At 50.2% G+C, this 22,483-nt stretch overlaps 4 protein-coding genes, 1 non-coding gene and 1 pseudogene across 10 annotated transcripts; 3 read left to right on the top strand and 3 right to left on the bottom strand.

The window, feature by feature from the left end:
- Positions 1-94: 94 nt before the first annotated feature.
- LOC116236749 (C-type lectin domain family 2 member B-like) lies at positions 95-13,859 on the bottom strand. 3 transcript variants are annotated; one of them, XM_090129200.1, is made up of 7 exons: positions 13,749-13,837; positions 12,411-12,597; positions 2,189-2,265; positions 1,721-1,807; positions 1,072-1,244; positions 643-749; positions 95-361 (listed from the first exon to the last, which is right to left on the bottom strand). In XM_090129200.1, the coding sequence occupies exons 3-7, from the start codon at positions 2,244-2,246 to the stop codon at positions 220-222; spliced, it is 567 nt and encodes a 188-aa protein (XP_089985326.1). In that variant the 5' UTR covers positions 2,247-2,265; positions 12,411-12,597; positions 13,749-13,837; the 3' UTR covers positions 95-219. The 3 variants fall into 3 exon arrangements, with proteins under 3 accessions (XP_089985326.1, XP_031461407.2, XP_089985327.1); XM_031605547.2 differs by lacking the exon at positions 12,411-12,597 and having other exon boundaries at positions 13,749-13,859; XM_090129201.1 differs by lacking the exons at positions 12,411-12,597; positions 13,749-13,837 and adding an exon at positions 3,793-3,921.
- LOC116236756 (killer cell lectin-like receptor subfamily B member 1B allele B) lies at positions 3,767-6,846 on the top strand. Of its 3 annotated transcripts, XM_090129176.1 has the most exons (8): positions 3,767-3,908; positions 4,007-4,168; positions 4,659-4,814; positions 4,911-4,991; positions 5,382-5,516; positions 5,593-5,747; positions 6,312-6,421; positions 6,495-6,846. In XM_090129176.1, exons 2-8 carry the CDS (start codon positions 4,096-4,098, stop codon positions 6,619-6,621), a joined length of 837 nt encoding a protein of 278 aa, XP_089985302.1. In that variant the 5' UTR covers positions 3,767-3,908; positions 4,007-4,095; the 3' UTR covers positions 6,622-6,846. The 3 variants fall into 3 exon arrangements, with proteins under 3 accessions (XP_089985302.1, XP_089985303.1, XP_089985304.1); XM_090129177.1 differs by lacking the exons at positions 3,767-3,908; positions 4,659-4,814 and having other exon boundaries at positions 4,022-4,168; XM_090129178.1 differs by lacking the exons at positions 3,767-3,908; positions 6,312-6,421; positions 6,495-6,846 and adding an exon at positions 6,097-6,243 and having other exon boundaries at positions 4,022-4,168.
- LOC149913786 (killer cell lectin-like receptor subfamily B member 1B allele B) lies at positions 8,150-13,878 on the bottom strand. The gene is made up of 8 exons (XM_090129184.1): positions 13,749-13,878; positions 11,192-11,300; positions 10,932-11,093; positions 9,918-10,016; positions 9,422-9,556; positions 9,191-9,345; positions 8,514-8,623; positions 8,150-8,440 (listed from the first exon to the last, which is right to left on the bottom strand). The coding sequence occupies exons 3-8, from the start codon at positions 11,002-11,004 to the stop codon at positions 8,314-8,316; spliced, it is 699 nt and encodes a 232-aa protein (XP_089985310.1). The 5' UTR covers positions 11,005-11,093; positions 11,192-11,300; positions 13,749-13,878; the 3' UTR covers positions 8,150-8,313.
- Positions 13,327-15,098, top strand: LOC116236731 (myelin-oligodendrocyte glycoprotein-like). Its single transcript, XM_090129221.1, has 4 exons — positions 13,327-13,426; positions 13,778-14,119; positions 14,543-14,650; positions 14,961-15,098. Exons 1-4 carry the CDS (start codon positions 13,327-13,329, stop codon positions 15,020-15,022), a joined length of 612 nt encoding a protein of 203 aa, XP_089985347.1. The 3' UTR covers positions 15,023-15,098.
- A 2,939-nt stretch (positions 15,099-18,037) lies between these two features.
- Positions 18,038-18,119, top strand: TRNAL-AAG (transfer RNA leucine (anticodon AAG)). Its single transcript has one exon. It is a non-coding gene; the product is annotated as a tRNA-Leu (tRNA).
- Positions 18,120-18,463: 344 nt separating this feature from the next.
- On the bottom strand, positions 18,464-22,330 carry LOC116236718 (zinc finger protein RFP-like; annotated as a pseudogene). The gene is made up of 9 exons (XR_016461008.1): positions 22,264-22,330; positions 21,661-21,786; positions 21,174-21,566; positions 20,932-21,027; positions 20,623-20,853; positions 20,476-20,498; positions 20,010-20,125; positions 19,674-19,733; positions 18,464-19,429 (listed from the first exon to the last, which is right to left on the bottom strand). The product of XR_016461008.1 is annotated as a zinc finger protein RFP-like (transcript).
- Positions 22,331-22,483: the final 153 nt, after the last annotated feature.

The raw sequence follows: 22,483 nt of genomic DNA, 5'->3' as shown, positions 1-22,483 counted from the left end.
AGTGGTCATTAAAGGGTCAGACGGTGCGAAAAAAAAAAGTTAATTGGGGTCAAAGCTCCGCCTGGGATTTGCTTTGGTGCGCGCAGCCCCATAGGCGGCACTGTCGGACCTGGGCTGGAGGAGCGCATTGCCCTCCTGCTGCTGCTGAGCGCAGCTGAAAGCGGAGCTCTTTGCTTTCGGTTCCTCCTTTTGCATCGAGTGTTCGGGTCCGGGAGCCGCTCAGGTGCTGATGCAGAAGTTCTTCCTCGGGTTTTGCAATGCGGGTTTGGTGCAAACCCAATTCCTGTGCGCGCTGCAGTGGGAGGAGCTGAGCCCGAAGTCCCCCAGGTATGCACAGAGACCATCGCCTTGCACCTGGAAGCTGGATGGACAGATGGGCAGATGGACAGACAGACAGACACACAGACCCCGGGTTGGGGGGAGGAATCGCAGTGGTGAAATCAGACAAAAATGATCAATTAAATAGGAATCTCTTTTCCTGCGCCATTGCTGCCGCTCAATTAATTTCTATGACTCGGTGCAAAGTGCCTTCCCCTCATCTCCTCACCCCATAAACCACCTGCAAAAATGCTCCCGAGGCCCAGAAATCCACATTTCAGGGCTGGAGAAGCTGCAGCCTCCAAGACAAGGATGGAAACTCACAGGTGAGATGAAGGAGAATGGTTCATCCATTTCCATGGATGCTCTTCGCCTTCCCGTGAGAGGCCAACCCAATGAGGGGAGCTGCCTTTGTGTCTCATTGTGAAGCTCTGGAAAAGAGGAGAGAGAACAGATCATGGGGCTTTGGGACGTTCCCTGCATGCAGAACCCTTACAGTCAACAAACTCAGTGCTTGAAATTGCTCAATCCGTTATCAAAGCTGATAGTCATTAAGGCATAGTGGTTACTTCATAGCTTTATAGAAATACATCTCTTTTTTTTTCATGGATTTTAAAGAGTAGACCCAATCTATCCGTAAGAAACCCATTATCCACCTCCTCACCCCAAAATCAGAAAGGAAACACTGAAAGACGAGCCAAGGAGCCCTGAAGTGGACAAAATACATTGGTGGCTCATTTGTGTGCCCCTCACCAAGTCCTCAGTGCTGTCAAACACAGCCAAGGAAGCACCAAGAGCAGAGCAGTTGTTCTGGCTGGACGTCCAATTGCTCTCATCCTCAGAAAAGTAATAGCATTTTCCTCTGAATCCGACCCAGTCGAAGGGACACTGAGCACAGAGCTGGGGATGGGGCTGGAACGCCTGCACTGCCATGGACAGAGCAAAAGGGATGAGAAATGTGGGAGTTGCACCTTCAAAACTGCAGGTTTTGAGGATTTCCACCCCAACAGTGCCCTAAGGTGGAGTTATTCATCGTTAATGGGAGAGAAAAGAGTTCTTTTGGTCCTACAGACCTCTTGGCTTGGTGAGACTCATGCCAGCATCTCTAACTGCTTGGACAACCAGCAGAGAAATGGCCCATTTTTCTCAAAAATAATCCAAGGCCAGGTGCAAAGAAGCCATAGAGATGGGGTTGGTCCTCTGGAGGAAGGTTTTTCTGCCCACTGTGATGCCCTACATTCATAGGGCACAGCCCATCAGCCATGGCTCTGGGGGCACAGACCACCCTACACTCATAAGGCACAGCCCTATGGTTGTGTATCCTCGGGGCACAGACCTCAGTGTGGGACACCCACAATGAACCAAAGGGTTTTCTTTGCTCTTTGGAGCCCTCAGCACTCACCTGCAAAGGCAACAGCAGTGATGAGCAGCACTGTGAACACAGCTGCCAACGTGAGCTGGAAGGTAATGCACGCCCGATGGCTGGGACCTATGGGAGAAGAGACCTCCAATGCATTGCTGGATCAACAGCGCATCCCAGGTGTGAGCAGGAGACCCCAAAATGTTTTGTTTTTTTTTTCCCCAAACAGTGCCTCAGTGAGGATTAATTGTAATTAATTATAACAAAACCATCACAGAATCGTATCAATAAAAACAACAGAACTCTTCCAAAATCTGGCTGCTCACAGCAAAAAGTCCACCTGCTGCTCAACAACCAACAGAAAATTTCCCCTTGAAGGAAGTGCTAAAAGAAATGAGACTCATTTTCTTCCCTCTCACATCCCTCCCCTTTGTTCTCAAATTAAAGAATTAATTAATAAAATAATAACAATAATAAACAGGTGTGTTTGGATCATGGCTCTGCTGTTACCTTCCCTCCTGCTCCATTCCGTGCCCAAAAAGGTGGGATATTCCCTCATTTCATCCATTTTGAGGCTTCCACTTCACCTGCAAACCAAAAATTCCACCCATCAGCAGCGCCTCAAAGGCAGAAACCCATAAGGATATATTTCTGGGTGCTAAAACTCATTGCAGCAACCCAAAGGAAATGCAATTCCTCCCTCTGTGGCAATGATCATCCAAATGAGGATGGCAAGGAGGAGTCCCAGCATTGCCAGGGATTGGCAATGAGAGAGAACTGAAATTAAATGCAATGTCACATAAGGAAAAAAAATCCTCCCCCATAAAAATAAACAAGAGCAGCCACATCAGCCCCAGTTTGTGGGGAAAATCAGAGCTTTCCCCCATGCAATCACAACACCTCCCACTGCCACTCATTGCTACCACATGCAGTTAAACACCCCCCTCCCCTTGCAATGGAATTATTCCCCATGACTCAAAGCCAGGCTCAGCAAAAAGATATACCCCAAAACCCCCCAAAGCCCCCAAACCCATTGCCTGTGTCCGTCCGATGCTGAATGCAAAAAGAAATGTGGTGCATGGTCACAAAATGGGCTTTTTCAGGGGGGATTTCCACGTGGATGCTGCAGGGCAGATGGGGAAGGGGCGAGGGGAGATGCCCACCAGCAGAGTTCCCACGCAGGACGCAGCAGTTTTGCTGCCAGCATCAGGAAGCAGCTTCCCCCTCCTTTCCCTGCTGGGAAATCACTCCTTTTTAATGCTTTTTGATGCTTCTCAACCACGTTTTGCTCAGCTCTTCCAGCTCAGAGCACACTTTTCATCCCCTCACGGATAACTTCTCCCTCCCTATGAACCAGTGGGACCTTCCTGCCTGCAAAGCAGCTGCTCAGCTTTCTATTGCAGCCCGTATTCATGCAGATCCCATGCAGAACCACACACATCTCCATCCTTTCCTCCATCAGCAAGGAATGGGATTGCCAAAGGAACGGGCGCAACCAGAAATGTGCAAAGGTAGAGGTGCCAAAAGTATGGGGAGCAATGAATCTGTCCCCAGAAAGATGTTCCCATGGGGAAATTGAGGAGGAGGATTGGAGATGAAGGTGTCCAACAAAGCAGATGATTCAGCAATGGAACTATCCCAGAAAGTGGGGGAAAAAAGCGATTCTGGTAACGAAGATACATAAAGGAGAAGGGCTTTCACTGTCTGGACACAGTGTTTTTGGTTAACACCTTTTTTCTGCATAATCTTTGCACTTTTTTGCTTGCATGCAATGGACAGGATGAGGCAGAGCCCTCACGGGGCCCTTTCACACCTTTTATTTTTAGCACATAGAAGCACAGCAGACGTCACAGTGGAAGAGAACAGACAGCAAATAAATTAAATGCATTAATTAATAGACAGCAGTAATTAAAAGTCAAACCCATCCCTTCCAGCACTCAAGCTGCCGAGCCATCGGCTGGGGAAGAATCACCAAATATTGCCTTTCTGCCCGAGCCCTGATTATCAGCCAATGCACTCCGACGCCCTAAAAAGTCTCGATTTGGGGTCTCTGATTTTTAAAGGGTATTTTTAGGCTTTTATTATCAGTGATTTTTCAGTTTCTCACTGCTTACCCCACAGCTCAGCACCGCGTCGCTCCCTGCCATCGCTGAACCCAGAGGTGTTTCCATCCCTCAAAGAGCAGCAAAATGAGGCACCGGCCATCGTGCACCAAAGGGAAAGGCTGCAGGTACATCTACCCGTATTTGTTGGGTCTGTGTTTTGTTTTGTTGTCATTTAAAAGCAAAACCAAGACAACAAAGCCCAGCCAATGCCATTTCCTGGCAGTGGACGCAGGCGCAGGCGGGTTGGTGGCAAAGCAAGAAGTTGCAGCGGGACTTTGTCATTTTGGGGCCGTTCTCGTGAACTTCTGAGCCATGGATGAGGAAATTACTTATGCTGATTTAAGGCAGCCTACAGGCAGTCTGACTCCTGCTAAGCAGCAGCACGGTAAGGGATGCTCATTGCAGGCTTCGTTTGGGGGTTTGTTTTTTCTCTCTGTTACTCTGAGAAACACCAGAAATGTTTGTTGGATTCTGGGTTGATCCAGGCTTGTACAGGGGAGAAAAGGCAGGGATGGGGGAGAAGGAAGGCTGAGAATGGCCAGAGGTGCGATGGTTTTGAGCAAAAATCAGCCCTAATGGGGAAACCCAATGTGAGAAAATGGAAGGCAGTGCATGAAATGGTGGCAGACGCATCCTGGATCCATGTGGCACGATGGCTGCAGAGATCACAGCCCTCCCAGCCACCAGCTGCCCCACACCGGGCTCGGTTCACAAGGGGCAGCTCAGCTTCCAGCCCATGCTCTATGGGACCTGAGGGCCTCCATCACCTCCAAAACCACACGTGGAGGTGATGTCCCTGTGCCCACCCGACCTCCAATGGGAGCCCATCCCGTGTGCTCTGCTGCTGTCACCCCTCTGTACCACCTCCTTCCCAGCTGAGAACCACTGGGAGAAACAGGGAAGGGTCGTGGGACCCCAGTACTGGAGGAAAGCAAGCAGCCATCAACTTCTGCTCACACACAACATGGGAATCAATGGGAAGGGTCCCCAAATTGTAGTGGAAACAAAGCAGCCATCAACTTCTGTTACAGGTTGGTGGAGGGGCTCTTTCACAGAGTAATTATTTTTTGTAAATGGAAAAGGTTTTCCAAAATGTCTGATTTATATAATTGTGTGGGCTCTTGCAGTTCCATGGGACTTCCAGAAAGTCAGTGTGCTGGGGGTGCTGCTGCTGCTGCTGCTGCTGCTGGTGGGGCTCAGCGTGTGGGGTGAGTGACCAGATCCCAACCACATCCACTGCACAGGAAACCAAAGCTCTTCTGAGCAGAAAGCACACTCTTTCTGCCCAAAGTGAGGTTGGGGCTTTGCACTCGGGTTTGGGTGATCATCCAACAATCCCAACGCAACACCCTATGAGAGGAATTCCCTTCTGCAAGAGACTCTCTGTTCTGAAACCAAGGGGTGGACAGGGGGGATAGAAGCAATATAGATCATGTCCAATCATATACAAAATGTGGTTTTAGATGGATGCACTGATTGAATGCAATCAGAACCAGAAAGGCTTTGCAGAAGAGCTCAAGGATCCAACCCCAACCCTGAGTGCTTTCCATGGGGTTGTCCCCATAGGGCCACATCTCACCCCAGTTTGTGCCCAAAAGTCTTTCAGAAAACAACTCCATCTCCAAGCACTGCCCAGCACTGCCCTGAGACCAACGGGATGAAGGGGGTGGAACTGAGTGGGAACAGCTCCATTGAGCAATACTTCTGCCAATCCACACCAGACAGCTCTGCAGGTAATGCCCTTCCCAAGGAAATCCTCCTGGGTGGCATTTCTCCCACCTGAAGATGCTCACAGCTCTTTCTCTCCAGCCGCTGCTGCCTGCCTGCTCTGTCCCCAGTTCTGGAAGCTTTTAGGGGACCGATGCTACAGGCTTTCCATGGGAAAGGGGAACTGGACACGAGCTAAAAAGGAGTGTGAAAATCTGCAGTCTCAGCTGGTGGTGCTCCGGAAGAAGGCAGAGAAGGTAATGATAGAGTAGAGAACTGGAAGGGACCAGAAAATGTGTGGGTTTGGTGGGAGAAAACTGTTGTGGAGTGACTGGGAGGCAGCAGGAGGGTCAGTGGTTCCAAACTCAAATGGGGCTGAAGCATCAGTGTATGGATTGGGGTCAGGATTAGGTCTCTTATGGGTCGGGGTCAGTATGTGAAGGTTAGACACATTGGGGTTGAGGCCAGGCACAAGGGGGTTGGGATCAGACGCATTGGGGTTGGGGTCAGGCACACTGGGGTTGGGCACATTATAGTTTGGGTTAAGAACATCAGGGTTCAGGTTGGGGTGGGCACATGGGGGTTGTGTCCCCCTCCACCCCTCAGACAGGATGAAGGATGGAAGCAGAGCTCAGGTGGTCACACCAGTGCCACCATCTCGGGATTGAAGCCATTCCACCCACTGAGCCACCTGCAGAGCCAGGCAGCATTCCAAGCATGGCTGCTGCCTGGGTCCCATCTGCTGGGGGTCCAACAAGGCAGACTTGGTGGCTCTGCACCCCACGAGCCCCTTGCAGAGGGATTTTGGTGCCATTTCCCAGGATTACCTCAGGGAGATTGCAGGTGCGGCGAATCAACCGGTGTGGATTGGATTGGAAGTGTCCAAAAATCAATGGAAATGGGTGGACAACTCCTCCTTCCACACTGCGGAGTGAGTATTTCTGCAACCACTGCCTGTCTCCTTCAAGTCGGGTGTTTTGGGTGCAAACAGCCTTATTTTGTAGGTTTGGCAATCTTTCACTGAAGGAGAATCACTGCGGGACCTTCAAGAGCACAAAATTGGAGGACGACGTCTGTAATGGTGAACACGAGTGGATCTGCCAGAAAGAACCTTTACATCTCCATCCATAATGTGTAGGAGATGGAGGGCAATGCAGCCCCTCTCCCTGATGTGTGCCCACCCCAAAAGCCCCAGTTGTTGGGTGAAGCTCTGCAGTACGGCTCTGTAAGGAATTTGGGGTGTGCAGACCCCAGCACTGCCCAGGCACGTGGGGGGACATGAGCAATCAGCCCATAATCCTGTGTTATTTCCTTCAATAAAAAATACTGGATTGGTTGTTGAGCAGAATGCATCTGTTCACCCCGTTCCCACTCTGCTCCATTTCCCTTGTCTTCCTGCAATAGGAAATCCATCCTGGAGGGGATGGGGATGCAGCCAGGCTCACAGAGGTGACGCTGGGGTAGCAGTGCCAGATTTGGGGTGAGACCCATAGCAGTGACCACAGAATCACTCATTTCTCTCTTCATGGTGAAGATGGGAGGGGGTTCAGCAGAAGCAGTCCCTTGGACTTCCAGAGGGCCGTCCCAAAATTTGGGAGAATCTCTTGGATGGCACTCCTGAATGGCAACTGTGGCAGAGAATAGGGGAAAATTTGGCCATTGAGATGCAAAGAGCTGAAAAGTGGAATTTATTCATTTTTTTTAATTTTCCATCCTGCAGATGCAAGGGGAATGGGATGAACCATGATGGGGTGATGCCCTTGGGTTGATTGGGAAGGTTGAGCACAGGCTGGTTTAGTGCACATTTGTGCCCCATGATGTAGGATTGGGGCTTTGCTTGGGGAGCATTCCAAGAGTCTGAAATCCCCCATTCTATACCCAAAATAGAGGCATAGTCATCACGGGGATGCTCATTGGCACTCCCATATCACTGCCACCAGCAGCAGGAGGACGAGGACGTCCAGCACTGCCCACAAAGGAATGATGGCAGCTGCACGTGGGGGCTTTTCCTTCTCACACCATTTGATTTGAAATCTGGTGGAAAAGAGAACAGATGTGGTTTTGCTCTTTTTTCCCCCTTTTTCCATTTTTTTTTTTCTGGATACCCCACATTACTCCATCAGTATCTCTCTCCTTCATCTCTTGGGTCTCAGGAATGTTCTGTTGGACTCCTTTTCCCATAGCAGGCATTGAAGCGTTGGACTCATGCTGCTGTCTGCCTGTGCTGCCCATTCAGCCCTCAGAAATGAAACCAGCAGGCAGGAAGTGAATTTTAAAAGCACGCAGGCTTTGTTCACACTGCAACCACAACCCTCCCCCTCCCCCTACAAAAATGATTCACCATTTCTGCAAGGAAAGCAGCGGTTTTGGGACGGCCCTCTGGAAGTCCAAGGGACTGCTTCTGCTGAACCCCCTCCCACCTACACCAAGAACAGAGAAATGAGTGATTCTGTGGTCACTGCTATGGGTCTCACCCCAAATCTGGCACTCCTCCCCCAGGGTCACCTCTGTGAGCCTGGCTGCATCCCCATCCCCTCCAGGATGGATTTCCTATTGCAGGAAGACAAGGGAAATGGAGCAGAGTGGGAACGGGGTGAACAGATGCATTCTGCTCAACAACCAATCCAGTATTTTTTATTGAAGGAAATAACACAGGATTATGGGCTGATTGCTCATGTCCCCCCACGTGCCTGGGCAGTGCTGGGGTCTGCACACCCCAAATTCCTTACAGAGCCGTATTGCAGAGCTTCACCCAACAACTGGGGCTTTTGGGGTGGGCACACATCAGGGAGAGGGGCTGCATTGCCCTCCATCTCCTACACATTATGGATGGAGATGTAAAGGTTCTTTCTGGCAGATCCACTCGTGTTCACCATTACAGACGTCCTCTTCCACTTCTGTGCTCTTGAAGGTCCCGCAGTGATTCTCCTTCAGTGAAAGATTGCCAAACCTACAAAATAAGGCTGTTTGCACCCAAAACACCCGACTTGAAGGAGGCAGGCAGTGGTTGCAGAAATACTCACTCTGCAGTGTGGAAGGAGGAGTTGTCCACCCATTTCCATTGATTTTTGGACACTTCCAATCCAATCCACACCGGTTGATTCGCCGCACCTGCAATCTCCCTGAGGTAATCCTGGGAAATGGCACCAAAATCCCTCTGCAAGGGGCTCGTGGGGTGCAGAGCCACCAAGTCTGCCTTGTTGGACCCCCAGCAGATGGGACCCAGGCAGCAGCCATGCTTGGAATGCTGCCTGGCTCTGCAGGTGGCTCAGTGGGTGGAACGCCTTCAATCCCGAGATGGTGGCACTGGTGTGACCACCTGAGCTCTGCTTCCATCCTTCATCCTGTCTGAGGGGTGGGAGGGGGTCACAACTCCCATGTGCTCAACCCCTAACCGGAACCCTGATGTTCTTAATCCAAACTATAATGTGCCCAACCCCAGTGTGCCTGACCCCAACCCCAATGCGTCTGATCCCAACCCCCTTGTGCCTGGCCTCAACCCCAATGTGTCTAACCTTCACATACTGACCCCGACCCATAAGAGACCTAATCCTGACCCCAATCCATACACTGATGCTTCAGCCCCATTTGAGTTTGGAACCACTGACCCTCCTGCTGCCTCCCAGTCACTCCACAACAGTTTTCTCCCACCAAACCCACACATTTTCTGGTCCCTTCCAGTTCTCTACTCTATCATTACCTTCTCTGCCTTCTTCCGGAGCACCACCAGCTGAGACTGCAGATTTTCACACTCCTTTTTAGCTCGTGTCCAGTTCCCCTTTCCCATGGAAAGCCTGTAGCATCGGTCCCCTAAAAGCTTCCAGAACTGGGGACAGAGCAGGCAGGCAGCAGCGGCTGGAGAGAAAGAGCTGTGAGCATCTTCAGGTGGGAGAAATGCCACCCAGGAGGATTTCCTTGGGAAGGGCATTACCTGCAGAGCTGTCTGGTGTGGATTGGCAGAAGTATTGCTCAATGGAGCTGTTCCCACTCAGTTCCACCCCCTTCATCCCGTTGGTCTCAGGGCAGTGCTGGGCAGTGCTTGGAGATGGAGTTGTTTTCTGAAAGCCTTTTGGGCACAAACTGGGGTGAGATGTGGCCCTATGGGGACAACCCCATGGAAAGCACTCAGGGTTGGAGTTGGATCATTAAGCTCTTTTGCAAAGCCTTTCTGGTTCTGATTGCAATCAATTCAGCCATCTAAAATGATATACAAACATTGCTTGTACCCCTCACCCCCTTGGTTTCGGAACAGAGAGTCTCTTGCAGAAGGGAATTCCTCTCATTAGGCGTTGCTTTGGGATTGCTGGGTGATCACCCAAACCCCAGTGCAAAGCCCCAACCTCACTTTGGGCAGAAAGAGCGTGTTTTCTGCTCAGAAGAGCTTTGGTTTCCTGTGCAGTGGATGTGGTTGGGATCTGGTCACTCACCCCACACGCTGAGCCCCACCAGCAGCAGCAGCAGCAGCAGCAGCTCCAGCATGCAGGCTTTCAGGAAGATGTGGTGCCAACGGGGGCAAACGGTGGGACCTGGATGAGCCCACATGTGTGAAAAATGACACTTGGCTTTTAAGAAAAAACATCTTTTTTTTTTTTTTTTAAACAAAGACATTTTTAAAAGATATTTCAAAATCTTTTCCAAGTCTGCTCTATCTAAAAAAGCATCTATGTCGGTGCAGACTTTGATGGCTGCTCTGTTTCCACCACATTGTGGGGACCCCAGACCCTTCCCATTGATTCCCATGCTGTGTGTGAGCATAAGTTGATGGCTGCTTGTTTTCCTCCAGTTCTGGGGTCCCCAGAACCTTCCCTGTTTCTCCCAGTGGTTCCCAGCTGGGAAGGAGGTGGTACAGAGGGGTGACAGCAGCAGAGCTTCCATTTTCTTACATGGGGGTTGGGATCAGATGCACTGGGGATGGGGTCAGGCACATTGGGGTTGGGCAGATTATAGTTTGGGTTAAGAACATCAGGGTTCAGGTTAGGAGGATGGGCTCCCATTGGAGGTTGGGTGGGCACAGGGACATCACCTCCACGTGTGGTTTTGGAGGTGATGGAGGCCCTCAGGTCCCATAGAGCATGGGCTGGAAGCTGAGCAGCCCCTTGTGAACCGAGCCCGGTGTGGGGCAGCTGGTGGCTGGGAGGGCTGTGATCTCTGCAGCCATCGTGCCACATGGATCCAGGATGCGTCTGCCACCATTTCATGCACTGCCTTCCATTTTCTCACATTGGGTTTCCCCATTAGGGCTGCTTTTTGCTCAAAACCATCGCACCTCTGGCCACTCTCAGCCTTCCTTCTCCCCCATCCCTGCCTTTTCTCCCCTATACAAGCCTGGATCAACCCAGAATCCAACCAACATCTCTGGTGTTTCTCAGAGAACCAGAGAGAAAACACAACCCCCCAAATGAAGCCTGCAATGAGCACCCACCGCACAGAGCATCCCTTACCGTGCTGCTGCTTAGCAGGAGACAGACTGCCTGTAGGCTGCCTTAAATCAGTGTTCATGATTTCCTCATCCATGGCTCAGAAGTTCACGAGAACGGCCCCAAAATGACAAAGTCCCGCTGCAACTTCTTGCTTTGCCACCAACCCGCCTGCGCCTGCGTCCACTGCCAGGAAATGGCATTGGCTGGGCTTTGTTGTCTTGGTTTTGCTTTTAAATGACAACAAAACAAAACACAGACCCAACAAATACGGGTAGATGTACCTGCAGCCTTTCCCTTTGGTGCACGATGGCCGGTGCCTCATTTTGCTGCTCTTTGAGGGATGGAAACACCTCTGGGTTCAGCGATGGCAGGGAGCGACGCGGTGCTGAGCTGTGGGGTAAGCAGTGAGAAACTGAAAAATCAGTGATAATAAAAGCCTAAAAATACCCTTTAAAAATCAGAGACCCCAAATCGAGACTTTTTAGGGGGTCAAGTGAATTGGCTGATAATCAGGGCTGGGGCAGAAAGGCAATATTTGGTGATTCTTCCCCAACCGATGGCTCGGCAGCTTGAGTGCTGGAAGGGATGGGTTTGACTTTTAATTACTGCTGTCTATTAATTAATGCATTTAATTTATTTGCTGTCTGTTCTCTTCCACTGTGACGTCTGCTGTGCTTCTGTGTGCTAAAAATAAAAGGTGTGAAAGGGCCCTGTGAGGGCTCTGCCTCATCCTGACCATTGCATGCAAGCAAAAAAGTGCAAAGATTATGCAGAAAAAAGGTGTTAACCAAAAACACTGTGTCCAGACAGTGAAAGCCCTTCTCCTTTATGTATCTTCATTACCAGAATCGCTTTTTTCCCCCACTTTCTGGGATAGTTCCATTGCTGAATCATCTGCTTTGTTGGACACCTTCATCTCCAATCCTCCTCCTCAATTTCCCCATGGGAACATCTTTCTGGGGACAGATTCATTGCTCCCCATACTTTTGGCACCTCTACCTTTGCACATTTCTGGTTGCGCCCGTTCCTTTGGCAATCCCATTCCTTGCTGATGGAGGAAAGGATGGAGATGTGTGTGGTTCTGCATGGGATCTGCATGAATACGGGCTGCAATAGAAAGCTGAGCAGCTGCTTTGCAGGCAGGAAGGTCCCACTGGTTCATAGGGAGGGAGAAGTTATCCGTGAGGGGATGAAAAGTGTGCTCTGAGCTGGAAGAGCTGAGCAAAACGTGGTTGAGAAGCATCAAAAAGCATTAAAAAGGAGTGATTTCCCAGCAGGGAAAGGAGAGGGAAGCTGCTTCCTGATGCTGGCAGCAAAACTGCTGCGTCCTGCGTGGGAACTCTGCTGGTGGGCATCTCCCTTCGCCCCTTCCCCATCTGCCCTGCAGCATCCACGTGGCATGCTATCACTATATCATCCCCTGTGTGATCACAAGAACTTGGACTGGAGAAGACTAGGTTCCAGGGTGACCTCACTGTGAATTCACATGGGGAAAATTACATTGCTTGAAGTGCAAGATTTTAGGATAAAACTGTCCATTCCAACATTGGAGGTTGCAAGCTGGGATCATACCCTATGAGTGCATCAAGTGTGGGAAGGGGCTTGGCTTCTCCCAGCTGCTCCAAGCTGTAGTCCTGCACCGCCAGCCCTTAGGGATTGCTCAGGCAGAATTACTGGTCCCTGTAACCTGTGGGATAATGGAGGAATTGGGAGAAATGCTCATGCAGTGCAGCCCACAGCTTTCCTCTGTTCTATGGCAATGTTTCTCCTGTGTCGATGTTACTGGTGGATGCAGAGCCCCAGGGTGGTGTACAAAGCTGCAATGGGATGTTGGTGTTCAGAATTCTCCAAACGTTTCTCCTACTGCCAAAGGGGTAAAGTTCCTCTGATGGAATTTCCACACCCTGGAGCTGGACAAAGGTAGAAACTGGGCAAAGGTAGAAGTTGGGCGTAGCCACATATTTCCTGCAGCTCAGGTGAGGGACTTCTCTCTCTGTGGGGCTCCTTGTAGGGGAAATCCTTGTGGGGTCACCTGCTCTGCCCTACAGCCTGTGATGAGCACTGGCACTGCCCAAGGCGGTGGTGGCTGCGCTCATGAAACTCATGTTTGAGTGACCTTATCACTTCCTCCCCTGGTGGCTGTAGCCCTCTTGGCCCCTCTCTTCTCCTACAGCTTCTTCCTGCATATTCCTCCTGAACTTTTTCCCCACCTTCTTTCCAAATTTTCTTCCCCATCTTCTTCACCGTCCCCTTCTGCTTCTCCTTCCCCCAACTCCTTCCCTCATCTCCATCCCCAACCTCCTTCCCCTATCCTCTTCTCTCATCTTCTACCCCAACCCCTGCATCACCTCCTCCTTCATCTTCTTCCTCTCTCTCCTTTCCCCAACTCCTTCCCTCCTCCTCTTCTCCAGCACAGATGCGCTCCATATTGGACTGCAACCACTCCAGTTTTGCCCTCCCTTGGAGGACCCTCCTGCCTTATCTTGTGGTTCTGTACCTACTCCAGCCGGGATCAGGTAGGGGTCCTGTGGGGCTGCCGTGCCTGGCAGAGGTGTTACTGTGGGGCAGGAGAGTGGCCATGGAGCAGTGAGGATCCAAGCCCAGCACCTGGCCCCAGTTGGGTTTCACTTTCACTTTGGGTGTATCATGGAATGTGTGATTTTGGGTAGAATTTCCATCTCTTCTTCACCTCCACTACACGCTGTGAGTAGGCTTCCACCCCCAGGAATCCTTCCCCACTCCCTCCTGCTCCCTCTCCACTGCTTTTACACAGGATGGAGCACGCACCAACTCACACTGCTGCTCCATGCCCCCACATTCACACAGCCACCATCTCACCATCTCTCCATGCCCTTCTCGTTGCCCAGCCCAGCTCAGGGTGGTGGCACCGAGCCTCCATGTCACTGCCATCGTGGGACAGGATGTCGTGCTGCGCTGCCAGCTGTCCCCTTGCAAGGATGCTGGGAGCTCGGACATCAGATGGATCCAGCACCGGTCCTCTGGTTTTGTGCACCACTACCAAAATGGAATCGACCTGGAGCAGATGGAGGAATATAAAGGGAGGACAGAACTGCTCAGAGATGGTCTCTCTGATGGAAACCTGGATCTGCGCATCACTGCTGTGAGATCCTCTGATAGTGGCTCGTACAGCTGCACTGTGCAAGATGGTGATGGCTATGCAGACGCTGTGGTGGATCTGGAGGTGTCAGGTCAGTAGCTGGGGTGATGCCTCCAGGTGTCACTGGATTTGTGTCACACCTGACCTCTGTCCATCCTCATCCTCACGTCCATGGATGGAAAGCTGAAGGACGGCAGCCTTCAAAAGAAGTCGGGGCTAAATTGTTCCAAGAGATGCTGGAGTTGCAGTGCGTGCACGGTGTGATTTGGGGATGGATCTGCATGAATGAGGTGGTTGGGTTGGGTTTCTGGGATGGGTTTCTTCATGTCTCAGTGGCAGTGAGCACAGGAGGCTGAGCAGCTCCTCCACCTGTGCCAAGCTGGGCATGCTGCCTTTGTGTATCACTGCTCCCTGCTTGCTGCCCCTTCTGGTTTTGCTATCTCAAGAAGTCTGAGTTCCACTTTTCCCACATATGGGAATGGAAAAGGAACCTTTTTCCTGATACTTTTTCCAGATCCCTTTACCCACATCGTCCATCCCTGGAAGGTGGCTCTGGCTGTGGTCATCACACTTCTGGTTGGGTCATTTGCTGTCATCATTGTTTTTCTCTATAGAAAGCAAGGTGAGCTGAGAGCGGAGGGGATGGAGCACAGGGAGCTGTTGTGCAGGGACAGGGATGGTTGGGGAGGTGCTGAGCTCTGCTCCATGGAGGCACACAGGAAGAGGATGGGAGATTTTTACTGGGATTCCCAGGGGATCATTAAATAACGTTTGCCTTTCTTCTTGGAAATGAAGGAGGGGGAAAAAGGAAGGGTGGGAAGATGGGAACGTGGCTGGACCGTGGGGCAGGTGGAAAGTTCCAGACCCTCTGCAGACGTCCCCACAAACCAAGCTGCCCTGCTCACCACCTCTTCCTCGACTTTGTTTTGCAGCGGCACAGAGCAGAGAGCTGAGTGAGTCCTTGCAGCCCCTTCCACCACCAAAGTCCCTTTAATGGAACTGATAGAAGACTGCAGAGTGCTGGGTTTACGTGATGGGTTGGGACCATGTGATCTCTGGGGCCTTGGGATGTGTTGTGGCCTTGCCATGTGCTGGGTTCATGGGATGCAGTTGGGTCGTGGAATGCATCGATCCTGACTGCTCCGCTTGCAAAACTCTTGCCAAATCGCTGTCTTTCTATTTGTTTAATTCCTTCTTGGGACCAAAGAGGTCATTGATCACTTACCAGAACAAAAAGGTTTGGGGTCTGGGCATAGGAACTGCCATGGGATGAGAAGGTGTTCCCTCTGATCACGTATTTCCTTTGCTTCTATTTTGCAGTGAGAAAAGATGCAGCATTGGGTAAGCGTCCTTCCCCAAAGTGAGGGAATTCAGGGTCTCCCCATGGCATCAGCTGTGGGATGAGCAGCTCTTCCCTCTGACCATGCACTGCTCTTCTCTTTCTTTTCCAGCAAAACTAGTTTCCCTTCCCATTACTTTTTTTTTTTTTTTTTAATGTTTTGGGAGCTGTGCAATGAGATGTTCCTTCCATACCACGTTATTTCTGCTTTTCCTTTGCAGAGAGAAGCGATGCAAAGTTTGGTGAGTCTCCCTCCTCAAACCAAAAAGATATGGGGTCTTCCCATAGGTTCAGCCATGGGATGACAATCTGACCCTTCTCATCATGCATTTCAATTTTGTTTCATTGTAGAGATGCTAGCTGTACAACTGGGTAAGTCCTCCCTCTGAAATTAAATAAAAAAGGGGGTCTTCCTTTGGGAGCTGTGGGATGAGATGTTCCTCTCATCATGCAGTTTCTGCTTTTCCTTTACAGAGAGAATTGACGCAAAGCTGGGTGAGTCTCCCTCCCCAAACCAAAGAGATTTGGGGTTTCCCCACAGGATCAGCAATGGGATGATAATCTGATCCTTCTCAATATGCATTTTGTATTTGTTTCCTTTGCAGAGAAACTTGGAAAATTGGGTGAGTATTCCTTCCCAAATTAAATTAAAAATGGGCTCTGCCTGCGTGAGCTGTGGGATGAGATGTTCCTTTCATCATGGATTGCTTTCTTCCCTCTTTTCCAGAGCAACAAACTGAAGCAGTGGGTGAGTCTTCTTTCCTGAACCAAAGGAAGCTGGCACTTCCCATGGGATGAGATGCTGTCCCATCTTTTATTTTTTTATTTTTATTTTTTTTTTAGAGAAAGACAATTCCCAGTGTAGTAAGCTGCAGTTGTTAAATCTGAGGAAATCTGAAGTTATCCCAAAGCAGCATGCATGGCATGAAAAATCTCTTCACACCACACACTGCTTTCCTCATACTAACCCAGAGAAACGCCACAAAGCATATTGAAAATGTTGGGATCTTCCAGTGGAAGACGTAGGATGAGCCATTCCTCTCATCATGCACTGTTTCTGCTTTTCTTCTGCAGAGAGATGGGATCCAAGGTATCCTCAGTACCCAAACCAAAGAGGTGCGGGTCCTGCACATGTGAGCATACACGGGACTGCGTGGGACATCTGACCCAAAAAAACAATCTGAAGAATCAGACTGAGATATTAATGCACCTCACAATAATCACAGGTGTTAAACTTCGTAGTCTCCTGATTGCACAGGATACTGAAACTGTGATAACTAAAAGCAAGCATAGAGATCCAAAACAGGAATGAGACAAGCCAGTGTTTGTATTGAGTGAGAACATTGCATTCCTGTGAGCCAAAGCTGCCCGAGGGACCGCTGAACAGAGGATGCGCGACCTCAAAATGCAGTACAGTTGGAAGAAACAAACCATATATGGGAAGAAAATGGGTGGAGACGGAGATCATGAAAAGATATGGACATCCAGGGAAACTGTATGACCATGTATCAGGGTTTGTGGAATTCTAATGAATGTGTAACGCCTTTGAAGATATAAACTTGCATGCAGAAGCAGAGATAGAGAACTGCTTTGGGTGTTAATGCCATTCCCTTTTGTAATATAATAAAGGATACCTGCAGGTGGTACTCAATCATTGATTGCTATCAGTTATCTGTTTGGATCCACAGAACAGGCTGAGTCTTCATCCTGGAACCAAAGCAACGTGGGCTCTATTGGATAACAAGCCAACCCTTCTCACCATGTGTGGCTTTCCCAGAAGAACAAGGCTCCCTGCAGGAAGCTAAAATAGAAGAAAACACATAAATAGACAAACAAAACAAAACAAACACAAAAAACAGGAAAAAAAAAAAAAAACAATTAGAAAGAGTAATGATAATAACAACTTTAAAAATCCGTACCAACCTTTCTCAAGGGAAGGGTACCAACGGCAGCCCTCTGTGTCCCATCCCAGTGCTATGAGAACAGCCCTGCACTTCAGAGCTGACCCCGTGAGCCCCACAGCAGGGGGTCTCCTCCACAACGACCCCCATCACTCACATGGGATGCCCAAAGAAACAACAGCCCTGAAGGTTCCTCCTGGTGCCTCAGCCGTGTGCGTTCCTCATTCTGTCCCATCAACCCAAGAGCAGCTCATGACCCCAACGGGAGGAGCTGAACGAGCCTGGATCCTAAAATGGCTCCAGCTCCTTACACCGCCCACCGTCCCGCCCCCAATGGGGGCGAGGCCAAGGAGAGGGGTTGGAAATACCCTTCGACATCGCCGCCCACCGAACCCACACCCACATTTACACCGCACTGCTCTCCGGTGGGGCTGGCGGTCCCGTCGTGCTTTGCCCCCCAGCCCCCTCCCCACCTCCCATCGGGGCTGGGATGGACCCCCCGCCCCCAATGGGGGGGTTGGGGTTGGGGTTGGTGCGTGTCCCCTTCAGTGGGGCGGAGCAAAGAACAGAAGCACGAACTCTTCGAGCCACCAAAAGGTTTCGCTGTGCTGCGGGTGGGCAAAACAAAGCGCAGCGCTTTGGGCAGAAAACACCAAAGCCTCCCCGGTGTGAATTTAGCGGAAATCCCCTTTTTTATTTTATTTTATTTTATTTTTTCCTTTCTTTTTTTCTCCCCTTTTTCCATCGAGATTTTGGGGGTTTCCAGCTGGGTAGCGTGGCCGAGCGGTCTAAGGCGCTGGATTAAGGCTCCAGTCTCTTCGGGGGCGTGGGTTCGAATCCCACCGCTGCCAGCAAGAGTCTTTTGGGGCTTCCCATCAGGGGCTGCACCTATTGCAAATTCCCACCCCTCCCAGCTGCTCCGAGCTGTAATCTTGCACCACCAGCACCCAGGAAACGCTCTGGAAGTGCTGCTGGTCCCTGTAAGCTGTGGGAGGTTGAAGAAATGCGAAGAAATTGGGAGAAATGCTCACAGACTGCAGCCCAGCCCCGGCTGGGTTTCACTTTCACTTCGGTTATTCCATAAAACCTGTGGTTTTGGGCAGAATTTCTGTCTCTTTTTCACTTCCACCACACGTTGAGAGGGATGGGGAGACCCAAAAAGAGGCACAGGAGGGGTTTCTGCCCCCCCCCCCCCTTCCCCAAAAAGGGGTAGGGAGACCTAAAGGAGCCCAAAAAAGGGACATCTGAATCCCAAACAAGGGATGGGAAGACCCAAATCTGCCCCGTTCTGTTACCCTACAGCCCCCCTCTGTCACTTCTATGCCACCCCAAGTCCCCAGGGAACACAGAGAAATGGTCCCACAGCACCCAGAGCTGTGGTCCTTCCCCCAACCCTGAATCCCATTAAACACAACAAGAAAATTCCATGTTTTGATTTGCTGTTTTTTTTTTCCTTGTTAATTTGTGACAAATTTTCTGCTCCATCCTCTTACAATATCATAAAAATAATACAGCACCATCCTAGGATGCCATAAAAATAATGGCACAGTGAGCACAAAACCCAAAGACTGGAAGATCCCATTGTATTGCATATGAGCTGATGGAGATGCTCACCCCAAAATTTCAGACCTCTCTTTTCCTTCTCTCAGGGGCAGAGGTGGAGGTGGGATTCTCTGCCCACCCAGAAGAAGGGGAAGATGCTCTCCCCACAGAAAGAAGCATTTTGGAAAGCAAATATGGGATTTTTTTGGGCAGTGAGGTAGAAAGCCACCCGTCCCCCTCCATAATCCAACACCACTTGAATCCTGTTGGGATTCCCACTCATGGGGAGGGTGGTTGGGGGAGATGTGAAAGCTCGGAACCGGTTCCTACAGCATCCCACGGCCCAAATCCCATAATCGGGGTGGAAAGTGAGCCAACCCTTCCTGGGCACAGAGCTGCGTGCCACCCCCAGTGCCCACATGCCACCACCCATCACCTCCACATCCCAAAAGTGCCTCCCTGAGGTGAAGCCCCGACAGCCCAGCACACAGCAGGAGACATCGAAGCGTTGGGGACAAGGGGACACGTTGTGCCCCATATCCATCCATCTCACCCCACGTCGGTCCCGGGACAGGACTAGCCCTGCAGTGGCAGGGCTAGGGGTCCAGGGTCACAAATGCTGTTGGGGATGGAGAAGAAATCGGTGAGCATCACCCTAAAACTGGAGCAGCATCCCAAATCTGTTTTGGAATCAGCGATCTTCCAGTTTGGAAAACCTTTGCTGAAATATGGGAAAGCTCCTTTATATCTTTAGGAAACTCAAAGTGAGCTCAAAACCATCATTTTCCAGATGCTCTGAAGCAGTGTTTTGGCTAAAAAATGACCAATGGAGAAAAAGGAAAATGCTTTCTTTCAGGACTCACCTTTTCCCTCTTCTCCTACAGATGCTCCTTCCTCCTTCTCCAGCTCAGATGGTAAAAGATCTGGGGATGAACAGAAGATTGGATGTCATGTCCCACATCTGCTTGCTTCAGTTCCCACCGTGTTTTTTATGGATATCTGTGCAGGATTTTATATGGAATCTGTGGGATTTTGTCCTAAAAGACAGATGCTCTTAGGCCAAAAAATGGTTGATAGTGTGAGTTAATGCAAGTTGTTTCCAACAGTGTATACAACTCCTATTAAAAAGAAGAACAACAAAACCCAAACTTTAGTACAGAGCAACTTCTACGTGGTAGGAATATTGTAGTTCACAATACCTTGAAATCTCCCCAGTGTCTCCTTGAGGATTTTATTTTGTTGGGAGATGACACTGAGCCTCCGTTCCACGTCTGCAAAGTTCTCCGTCGTCCTTTGAGTTCTGCCCATCTCCCACCTGGACACAAATCTCATCAGTGCTGGGAGTGGTGGTCAGGTTGAGATGCGGGGACCTCTGGTGATGTGGGGATGGCAGATGAAATGGTTGACCCCAAGATGTCCATTTGTCACAGCTTTGGGGATGCCAACCAGCTCCATACAGAATGCGGTCCCTTGGGTGATCCCAATGGCCATGAGGTCTTTTTCTTGGGCCATTCCTACATTGGGATCCAGGGGCACTTTTTGATCCCCATGGGACTTCCAACCTTGCCTGAATCACACACATTTCTCACTTCTGTGCTAGAGTCCATGGGAGTGGTGATGGGGAACCCTTCCCACCCCATTGAATGAGGTTGAAGGAGCACATACCTGTCCAGCGTGCTTCTGGCATCCTGGAATTGAAAGAGATGGAAAAAAATGCTTCAATCTCCCCCAGCTTTGGAGAAGGTTGGACAAGAAGGGAGAGGGTCCAATGGAGTATCCAACCCTTAGGAATCCAACCCGTAGGAATCCAACCTGTAGGAATCCACGTGTGGGTCGCTTGAGTTTCTCCTCCATCTCACAGATGAGGATGCTTAGGAGAGAAATGTCCCCCTCCACCTTGGCCTCCTCTTCCTCCTGCTTCCTCAGCACAGCCCTGTCCAGCTCTCCCAGCCGTGCCAGAAGCATCACCTCCTTCTCCTTCAGAAAACGGCGGAGCTGACGGAATTCTGACACAATTTTCTGCCTTTCAACCTCTGTCCGTGTCTATAGGATGTGGAAAAGCAACAACATAGATCCCCAAAATATGTCTGTTTCTCCAGCTTGAAGGCAACAGCTTCTTACCAGAAAGTCTTGGCATCGCCTCTCTCCGCTCATTTTGAGTTCTAAGAGCTCCTTCTTTTGTTTCTTGAGGTTCTCCAGATCGCTGCGAATCTGCTCCTGGAGGAAGAAAGAGGAATTTGGGGAGGATATTGTGGTGGGAGAAAGAAGGGAAGAGATGCAATGCGTTGGATTTTGCAGAGAAGAAATTTGCAGCGTGGACATGAAGGATAAAACAGGACTTTAGGGGATAACACAGGGCTGACCCCGTCCTCCTGCACCGATTCCTTTATGGGGGCTCCAGTAGGACCTCCATCATCCCGTGGTCCATTGGAGAGGAACGTCCTCTTGTGCCACGAGCAGAGTTTCTCCTTCTCCCCTCTGTCTCCATCCATCCCCAAAAGCTTCAGCTTCTCTGCCAGGTGCTCCAAATGGAGTTTAGTCTGGAAATTCCCTTTCCTGAGATGGTTTCGGTGGCTGATGACCTCGGAATCTCCGAGCCGTCCTCGCTCTGGCCATGTGCCACCTCCACATCCATTGTCCATCCGATGCTCTGGGATGGGGTGGTGGGAGCCCTCGTCTCCCTTTTCCTTTGCTCTAGAAGCAGCAGAGGCCATGGTGGTGTGGTCTCCAATCTCTTGCAATCCCCCTTCCCTGCCCTGGGGTGAAAATACAGAAGTGTTCAGCATGGAAGCAGGATTCCTTCCCTAATTTCTTCTAAAAATTGAGTTTTGGGGAGGATGAATCACTCACTTCTTTCTACTGCTACTGGTGTGGGCTTTAACCAAGATTTAACACCTCTCTTGGGCATCTGACCTGAAGTTCATCTTACTTAAGGCTCCATCGTGCAGTTTGACATCTCAGATTGGTGTCTCCAGTCTTGGTATGGAGAAAGGAGAAGGATGCAATCATCCTACCCAGAATTCAACCCCAAAATATCAAATTCTGACCTTCCTACCCAGATTTCAACCCCAAAAACTTGATTTCTAACCTCGTTCTTTGTGCCTTCTCTCTGCAATCTGCTAGAAGAGACTTTGGTGCAGCCTTCCCAAGGGTCTGGGAAGCAGCCTGCTTTGTAGGAAGAAAGGCAACGGGACAGCCAACAAAACACTCCAAGGCTCATCCTGAAGGTGGAAACCACCTTTATATGCCAAATATCCCCCAAAACAGAACCCAAACCTTCCTGAAAGCACCCCCCCCCCCCTTGATAACAGCTTGCTCCCTACAGGTGGATGATGGAAAAAGTGCAAAAAAACCCAATTGTAAAGCTTTTCATAGAACTCTGGAAGAACTCAGGGTGACATTGACATCTCCTGTTGCCCAAATGGTGCCAAATAGCCCCAAAAAGACACTCACCGTCAGGCAGCAGAACAAGATCCTTGCAGATTTTTAGGGGCTGTGTGAGCTCAGACGGATCACATGTGGGACAGAGGGAAATATCAGCCCTATTTAAGGAAACACAGAATGTGCTGGCTGGAATCTCCCTGCAGATCTGTGTCTCCATCGTGGAATTTGGCTGGATGAAGCTTTGGGCTTAAAATGCTCTGTCATTGTTGGCCATAGGGGAAAATATCCT

The sequence above is a fragment of the Phasianus colchicus genome, chromosome 35, assembly GCF_987193195.1.
Source record: "Phasianus colchicus chromosome 35, bPhaCol1.hap1.1, whole genome shotgun sequence".
NCBI lineage: Eukaryota > Metazoa > Chordata > Aves > Galliformes > Phasianidae > Phasianus > Phasianus colchicus.
Note: the sequence above shows the minus strand (reverse complement) of the source record. Positions and strands in the feature narration are given on the sequence as shown.